The 9,057-nt window shown below is 45.1% G+C and overlaps 1 protein-coding gene across 6 annotated transcripts in view; it reads left to right on the forward strand.

Moving 5' to 3' along the window:
- RPS6KA6 (ribosomal protein S6 kinase A6) overlaps positions 1-5,331 on the forward strand; it is a 36,758-nt gene extending 31,427 nt beyond the window's left edge. For all 6 annotated transcript variants that reach the window (XM_032123557.1, XM_032123558.1, XM_032123556.1 and 3 more), the window contains exon 22: positions 362-5,331. In XM_032123557.1, the coding sequence (XP_031979448.1) occupies positions 362-487 (126 nt within the window). In that variant the 3' untranslated portion in view covers positions 488-5,331. The remainder of the gene's footprint in view (positions 1-361) is intronic.
- The last annotated feature ends 3,726 nt before the right edge of the window (positions 5,332-9,057 follow it).

A 9,057-nucleotide genomic window follows, 5' to 3' on the forward strand; every position in this document is an offset into this window, starting at 1 on the left:
TTGTCTCCTAAGTCAGGATCTGAATAGCCACTGAAGTGGCTGTATTTGAGAAATTGGTGCTAATTTGGCTTGAAGAATACAAATTCTGACCTACATTAACAGGTGATCCCTACATCTGAGGTATACAAAAAAAATACAGAGGAAAGAAAAAGAAATGTCAGACACCCATACTTGGACATTGGAAGGATTCAACAACAGATGGGTTTTTTTTCCTAACAAACTTTATAGAATTCACATGACCTAGCATAAGTCTTGTTTGGTTTTAATGGGGTTAATTGAGTATTTAATGTTTAATTGCTTTATTTTCTGATTGAAACTTCTATATATATTCATTATTATTCTGTATTTCCTTTTTCTCTAGGGAGCCATGGCTGCTACATATTCTGCACTGAATCACAAGACATTTCAGCCAGTGCTGGAGCCTGTGGCAGCCTCCAGTTTAGCTCAGCGACGGAGCATGAAAAAGCTCACATCCACAGACTTATAGATCCACTGGGACACCTGAGCAGACACAAGCAAGGGGGAAGCCCAACAAGTGGCTCTATTTTGCCTGACCTGTGATCAAAAGGCATCTATGGTTTCCTGCTACACTACTTGAATTCTGTAAAAGTCCTTTTTTTAAAAAGAAAAAAAAAAATCCACAGGTTCATACTGTGTTTGTTTTACAGGCCGTATCTGTTAAGTTAATTTAAACATCAGGTACACCATAATGAATTTCTCTACACTGTCCTTTGAGATCTGTTGCAAATATTCTTTCACATTCTGTATAGTTTTGCTGGGTTCAGTTAAAAAAAAAATGATTTAGGGGACCGTTACCAATGACCAAGTTGTACATAAAGTGTCAGTGTGAGTTTTCTTTGCTTCACACCTTTAGTCCTTGCTGTGAAGGGCAAATTCTTCATTTTGTAATTGGGCACTTCACTGATTCAACTCAATTCATTTACCTTGTCCATGACTATTATGCAGAGTTGAGCAATGTGATGTGCCAGTGTTAACTCATCGCTGTTGATTTGGAAGGTCTGTGTTTGCATGGTGCCAGTAACTGAGGAGTTTCTGTGGAAACACAAACCAAAGGGGATGTGCAAGATCCTGCACTTCAATTTGATCACTCGTGACCCAAAAGAAATGCTGCTTTGTGGCCTCTAACAGGAAAATGAACATTTCTGGTTGTTACCACAAATTGTGTCCTGCACTGAGCTGGAGAAAGTCAATACATGCTGTCAGAAACATTGGTACCACTTCAAGACAACATCATGCAGCTCAATCCTTTGTTACTTCTATTTCCCATCCATTAACACAACTACTGTGTTATTTTCCTCAGCAGTCTTTCCACTGAATACACCCAATACTAGGTTTGTTTGGCATGTGAGACAAACTGACACTTTATTATAACCAACTTGGCACTTGGGGTTTATTTTTTATTTATTTGATTTTTTTAATAGAATGTTGCTTCTCTCTGACTCTCTCGCCGCATGTACAAATATTACAGAACAGAACTGCAAAATTCTCTTTGCCTAACTGTAGGGGTAGCTTGGGAATAAATAAGCCTTGCTGTTGTGCCCAGGTAAGGGAATTCTGACCAAGAAATTTCATGTTATGGGCAAATTCCTGTCAGCATCCTGTGGCCAGCATTCACTCACCCTCTCTGTCTGGTGTTAGGACTTCAGCTGTTCCTAAATGCTGGGATGGAGAGGAAATTCATTTCAGGGCCAGAATTATCTTGGAGTTTCCTGACTCAAAACCAATGCTAACTGCTGGTAGTTCATTTAGAGATACACTTAGAAGTGTTTTCAAAAGTTGTAGACATTGAGCAATTGTAGTGACATAGCAGGATGATCTTAAATCTTAAATATATTAGTGACATTAGACTGTGAAGTGACCAAAAGTCAAACATAGTTCAGACTCATTTGTCATCACTGAATTTTCAATTGTAAGACCCCAGGGCTGACACAAATCAGCATTTTGAGACAGGAAAAAAAAAAACCTTCCAGGAGAATTCTGGCCCAAGCAGCAGGAGTGGTGGTGATAACTCAGATCTCACAGGAGGTGTTGGCTGGTTTTTGCTTATACCTGTGAAGGACTTGGTGGTGTTGGAAGTACTTTTAGATAAGCTGCTTTCTTCTGTTGTGGTGGGGGAAGATGGACATTATCTGGCCAAATAGTTAGGTATGAATATATGTAGATTTGAGACTTAATGATATAGCAAACATAGGTGTGCTCTTTGTATCAAGCAGAACATCCCCCAGATGGAATTCCTTGAGTGTTTGATAGATGTTGGAAGCTTTAGGGGCCATTTGTGCCTAGTTTTGAGGTGCCGGTTTGAAATGCTTGAAAGCTTATCAAAGAACACAACTGCTTCCTGGAAAGCTCTTTGTTTAGTACAAAATTTGCCCTTTTTGGTCCATCCTCCTTTTCCTTACTGAAGACCTTTGCCAGCAGGAATGCCTGGAAACCTCTTGTCTACACTTTGCCAGGGTCATTTTTATGTAAATTTAAAGATGACTGCCAGAAGAATTTGAATTCACTAAAAAAAGGCAAAAGTGCTGGAAATTAAACCACCTGAGTCAGGTCAAGGTATAATGTGGGTTAAAATATAGTCCTAAAAGCTGTGTTGGGGATAAGAGGTAGTGCAAGGCCTGGAACACAATGAAAATGTCAAACTGGAATTGTCTTCAGCTTTCCTGTAAGGCAGCAGCTGGTCTTTAATGGCTTTACCCATGAATCATTTAACAGTGTTTCTTGTTGGTATTTTCTTTTAGCTTGCTTAGACGCACCACAGTATAAGCACCTTAAAAGCATTTTGCACAAGAGCAGTTGGAAGCAGCTGAAGGGACTCAAGTTGTTCTTGATGTGCAGCACAAAGGTGGTGAGAGGAAAAGAACACAAACAAGGTGGATGTTCTGATTTGTTACAGAGTATTTAAAACATCTCCTGTAAAGTTATCCCTGTTTCGTATCACTCCTGGCCTTTAGTGCAAGTGGGACTCCAGGGGTAAAAGTGTAGCTTTGGTGACTGCAACACTGCAAAGGTGTCTTATCATGGGGAAAACATATGGATATATTATATCTGACAGGCCAGTGTACCCTGGTATGCCAATTGTAATCCTTGATTTGGGGGAAAAGTTCCCTTGCTCTGACTATTTCAGCATATCAGTCTTGGAAATTTTGGGATATGCAGGAACACGAAAGAGTTCACTTGCAGTTTACTTTTACTGTATTTAATGATCATCTTTGTGAGGCTTCTTTGGGAATTTCTTGCCTGTTTCTCATCCCTTTCTTTCCCAACTTAGGTTTTGGTATCTAAAAGTAGCATGATCTGCTCATGAGCTTTCAGTTAAAGGTTTGAGATGGAAGAGCAGGTAATGGGAACGTGCTCTGGCTGCAGTGAAAGGTTGGTGGAAATAGTTTCATATCATCTGGGCACAGTTCAAGTTTACAAACTGGTTATGTTATTGCTGCCTTACTGAGTTAGAAAAAAAGTCAAATTTTCACAAAGGCTCATAATCACACAGAAATAGGCACTTAGACTAAAGGAATTTCCAGAGAGCCAAATCTTAAATGATAGAATATTGGCTGTGACTTCCTGCCAGAAAAGCTCCTGCTCTGGTGTTTGGTGATGATCATTATCAGTAAGTTCCAGCTCTGGTGCACACAGAAAGCAGACTCCCACTGGAGTGGGCTCAGGACCTGTTCTGCAGTTTTTTCAGCCCAGGAATATCTCAATTTATACCTTCAGTTATCCTTTGGGTAAAAAGTGAGGAACTCTGTTGTATTCCTGTTCCATATCTGAAAACTGCAGGAGCACCATGGTGAGCCCTTCCTGAGAGCTTTGCCTGGCTGGGTCCAGTCAAGCTCCTCATCTGTGGCTTGTGTGGCCTCAGTGTTGTATGGTTTTGCTTCTTTTTCCCATTGTGCTCAAAATCAGTGAATTCCCCTTGCCCATGCCAGGAGCCTGAGGTGCAGGGGGCTGAGCCTGCTGATCATTTGAGGTCTCTGTTGTTTGAATGTTCTTGCAGCCAGAGAAGGCATCCAAAACCTCACCCAAGTCAGTCATGTTGAGTTTGAATTCTGTCTTCCATGTTTGAATTCCTTTTCCAAAGCTGATCTGCATCTGTCCAATAGTTAAAATAACCTCTAGCAAACATCAGCAGTTGGGAGTTCCTTGCAATGTACTTAGAGACTGGTCTGTAGAGCTGAGTTAAATGAGTTATACAGGGTTATAATAATTCTCCTGGTTTGTGTCAGTGAAACTAGGCTAAAACATCAATGCAGACACAGGGTTTTATGTATTTCTGTAGCACTTAAGCTTTTCAGTCCTATCCAGAACTAAAAGTTTGCAAATGTTTGTGGGAGGGGAGGGAGGAGCAGGTTTTTCTTTCTCCAAGTTTCCAGAAAGCTTCTGAAGCTGTGATCGTAATAGAGTCCTTATGTATCCTATAGGAGCTCTGTAAGGTCAAAACCATAAAATTCTCCTTAAAGTTTATTCCAAGAGTCTCTTGGGTGTGCACTGAGAGCTGTTGGTAACATCCCTGCACTTCATTCCTACCACAGCAGCCTTCTGCATCAACATCTCTGTCCCTGCTCCAATTATTTTTAAAATATTTGCTCCCCCAAATTCTCTTGTTCCTTGGGAATAGAAGAACAGATACAAGTTTGAAAAACCCTACCCTTAATGTATAGCTGAAGCTGATTGAACATAGTAATAATTTGCATAATTAGAAATTCCTCCACAGAATCATCAGCAACCGGTTTTCTTGAGATTTTTCCTGTGTAATGAAAGCAAACTTTCTCTGAAAGCCTTAAAAGATACTTAATTGATTATATCTCTGAATTATTAACCTTTGGGCAATAGCTTATTACCAATAGTGAGTTTGAATAATGTTGAATCCTCGTGTGGGGTTTTTCACACGAAGACTGAGGATGCTGGAGGTGGATCTGCTTTGCAGGACCAAGTGTTCAGGTTTGGGTGTTTTGCATTAGGCTTTTGAGCAGTGTTTGCTAATTAATTAATTAATTGCATTGTCATAATGTCCCAAGCACTTTGGCATCTTGCACTGATGCTCTGGTTAGAGCTGAAGCTCTCCTGGCACGTGGCTAAATCTCCATAAAGGGCATTAATTGAGAACAGTGTGCAATGAATTCCATGCTCTCTGAGGTACTTCAAAGATGAAACTCTACACAAGGTCCCCGTTATCAGATATTGTAACTGTCATTTCTTTCTCTTAAGCATATTGTGGATTTTGTATCATACTGTATTTATTTCATTTAATTTTAAAAGAAATGTTTTCTTTAAAGCTCTGTATATATTGACATTAAAGTTTGCATTGTACTACGTTCTCCTCTTCTTGCAAGGCCGGGTCTGGCAGTGCAGTGGTGTTTTTCTTGGCACTGCTGCCTTCAATTACAACACACCAAAGACAACCTCAAAATTGTATTTACTTTTGTCAAACTCCCTGAATAATCATAAAGGTACAGTTTTAATTAGCTGGCAGTTCCTTGAGTACCAGAATAAAAGGGCTGTAAATTCATAACATTTGGTAATTGACAGAAATCCATCACTTCTGCTTTGGAAGTTCACTTGCTCCTGTTTTTCAAATGGATATAAAAAACAATGAGCAAACATTCCGAAATTAAATGTATGTGAATTATTTCGTAAACCTTGCCAAAAACCTCACATACATCAAGAGCTGTGTATAAATTTATATTCAGTCAAGTGTTTCATGCCACACTTGCAGTAAAACAGACATTCAGACGTAGGATTGATGTGTTACCTCACATCTCATCAGGTGGGATATCATCTACCTCTGTTTTTTAGGTAACTATTAAATTTGACTCCATATATTAAGAGGAAATAATTTTCCTGCAAAGATCTGGTCCTTTGAAAATAGACATTGCATTACAAGTGACAGGAATGACATTGAAAACTGGGTTTTAAATCCTCCTGAGGTGTTTGATAACTGCTGGTGCTGTCGGTATTCAAAATGGTTTATAGATACTTTATTTTTTTGAATACACAGAAAGGTTTTCCCACGTCTGCCTCAGGTCCATCTCCCAGGTGCTGTTTGCTCACACAAGGCACTGCTTTTACCAGCACTGTGGTGGGAGAGAAGAGGGGGACTGAAGCCATAGAGGAGGCAGCAGGTAAAAAAGTTTCCAAGATGGTGATGATTTGCTTGATTTTACTCAAGGTAGGCAGGAAAAAATAATCAAATTGGATAAAAACATTACTCTAAGTTTTGAAAGTCTCAGGTATTGAGATCTGCAGGCTTGGTGAAGGTGTTGCTGGTGAGAGAGGAGACAAGGCATGGATTAAAAGCCAACCTTACTGAATGTTTTGAGAACCAAGGACAGGGATGAGCCAAGAGTTAAAAAGACTCCAGAATGTGCCTTAATCGTATCCTGCTCTCTTTGTTTTCTGGCAAATTTTGGTTCTCAGGAGCTGTTTTCCTCATGATTCATCTCTGAAGCTTTATGATTGTGAGAGGCACCTTCCCACATCTCTTTTGTGTTTTTTATGGGGTGCAAAATGTTTTAAGGTAAAGATGTTCCCACCTTTGCTTGTCCCAGCAGTAGCGGGAAGAGGGAGCAGGTGTCTGCTGGCAGTTTTGCCAAAATACAGATTTAACTGTCTTTATTTTAACTTTTGTTTAACAAACTCCCTCCAGAACCTCTGGGGAGCTGCTCTTAGAGGCTGGGTCTTCTTGTGGGCCTCTTGAAAGACGCAGAAAGCTTTTGGCAGAGGTGAGGTCAGTTCTGCAGTCCCTTAAGGCACTGTTTGGGCAGGGGCATCCTTGCAGCTCCCTCCCCTTGGGGTTGTCTGCAGTTCCAGCCCTGGAGCAAATCCTTCTCTCCAGAGCCGTTTTGGGGTCTGCTCTTTGATTTTTGGCATCCACAGTGTTCTACCCCAGAGCAATCCTGTACCAAGCTGTGTTTAAACAAGGAGTGCAATGCCCTAATGCTGGCTGATTGTGCAAATTCCTTTATTCCTGAACAGGCACATTTCAGGCTCTTGTGGCCTTCAGCATCCAGGTTTGTATCCTGGTCTCTGTGGGGATGGCTGGGCTGCACAATTACAAAGGGATGGATACCTCTTAATTTAAGGGATTTTATTGCTTCTAAAGGCTTTTGAGGGGGAATTACAGTATAATTTTATGGGCTTGTGCCTGTCCCATGCCTGGGCAGTGTCCAAGGCCAGGCTGGATGAGGTTGGGAGCAACCTGGGATAGGGGAAGGTGTCCCTGCCCATGGTGAAGGGGTGGAAGGAAGTGGGCTTTAAGGTCCCTTCCTATTTTATTGAATCACAAATTTTTCTACAATAACTGCAGTTGTGGAGTGCTGATACAGGCCCTGTGCATCCCTAACCTGGCACCTGGCTGTGCTGAAAGCCTTGTTTGGAGGTCTTGGCAGCTAAACGGCAAGTTAATCACATGGCAGGGCGCTAGAAACCGGTAGTGTGTCATCGTCTGCTTGTTTGGGGCCGAGTTCAGTCATTCCAGGGGTGAGAAAGCAGTGGGGGGGGGGAGCAGGGATGAGGAACAGGGTGGGGAAGAGGGATGCAATTCTACATTGCTCTTCTCTGGGGGAACTGGTACCGAGTGGTTACAGGGTCACAGTGACTCCAAAACCGCTGGGGATGCGGTGCCCGGCCCGGGCTGTGCCGGGGGGTCCCGCACTCCCGGGGTTTGCCGGCCGTGCCCGCGTTCCCGGGGTTTGCCGGCCGTGCCCGCGTTCCCGGGGTTTGCCGGCCGTGCCCGCACTCCCGGGGTTTGCCGGCCGTGCCCGCGTTCCCGGGGTTTGCCGGCCGTGCCCGCGTTCCCGGGGTTTGCCGGCCGTGCCCGCGTTCCCGGGGTTTGCCGGCCGTGCCCGCGTTCCCGGGGTTTGCCGGCCGTGCCCGCACTCCCGGGGTTTGCCGGCCGTGCCCGCACTCCCGGGGTTTGCCGGCCGTGCCCGCACTCCCGGGGTTTGCCGGCCGTGCCCGCACTCCCGGGGTTTGCCGGCCGTGCCCATATTCCCGGGGTTTGCCGTGCCCGTATTCCCGGTGTTTACTGGCCGTGCCCATGTTCCCGGTGTTTGCCGTGCCCGTATTCCCGGTGTTTACTGGCCGTGCCCGTATTCCCGGTGTTTACTGGCCGTGCCCGTATTCCCGGTGTTTGCCGGCCGTGCCCGTATTCCCGGTGTTTACTGGCCGTGCCCATATTCCCGGGGTTTGCCGTGCCCGTATTCCCGGGGTTTACTGGCCGTGCCCGCATTCCCGGTGTTTGCCGTGCCCGTATTCCCGGGGTTTACTGGCCGTGCCCGCATTCCCGGGGTTTGCCGTGCCCATATTCCCGGGGTTTGCCGTGCCCGTATTCCCGGTGTTTGCCGTGCCCGTATTCCCGGGGTTTGCCGTGCCCGTATTCCCGGGGTTTGCCGTGCCCATATTCCCGGGGTTTGCCGTGCCCGTATTCCCGGGGTTTGCCGGCCGTGCCCGCTCCGGGCGGGTCCCGCCGAGCCGCGGTTCCCCCGGCGCGGCCGCTGCGCTCCCCGCAGCACCCAGGAGATGGAGGCAGCGCCCCGCAAGCGGCTCCCGAGCCTTCCCGCCGGGATTGATCCCGCTTGGAACCCTCCAGGGGTCAGCGCGGCTGAAGGGTGCACGGCCGGCAGCTGGAGTTCGGTTGCGCTGTAGGAATTCGTTCGCGTTTTGTTATTTTATTTATTTATTTCTCCTTGAGAACGTCTTGTTCTCCTGGTTCTCTTGTTTTCCTCCCTGTGGGATGCGGTTGCATGATGCCTTCATATCCACATCCCAAAGAATTTACTGGAACAGCTCTGTGTCTGCTGCTCCATAAGCAGATCCTGCTACTCTTGGCTGAAAGGCAGAGAAGCAGCGCTGGCAGGACCAGCCCCGGAGCATCTCCCTGACCACAGAGGTCATGTCTTGGCAAGGATTTCGCAATACTGGGAAAGGATGAGGAGCAGGAATCATGAAATCATAGATTATCCAGACTTGGGAGGGGACCCCCATGGATCACTGAGTCCAGCTCCTATCCCTGCACAGACACCCCAACAATCCCACCCA

This window comes from Corvus moneduloides, chromosome 14, assembly GCF_009650955.1.
Source record: "Corvus moneduloides isolate bCorMon1 chromosome 14, bCorMon1.pri, whole genome shotgun sequence".
NCBI lineage: Eukaryota > Metazoa > Chordata > Aves > Passeriformes > Corvidae > Corvus > Corvus moneduloides.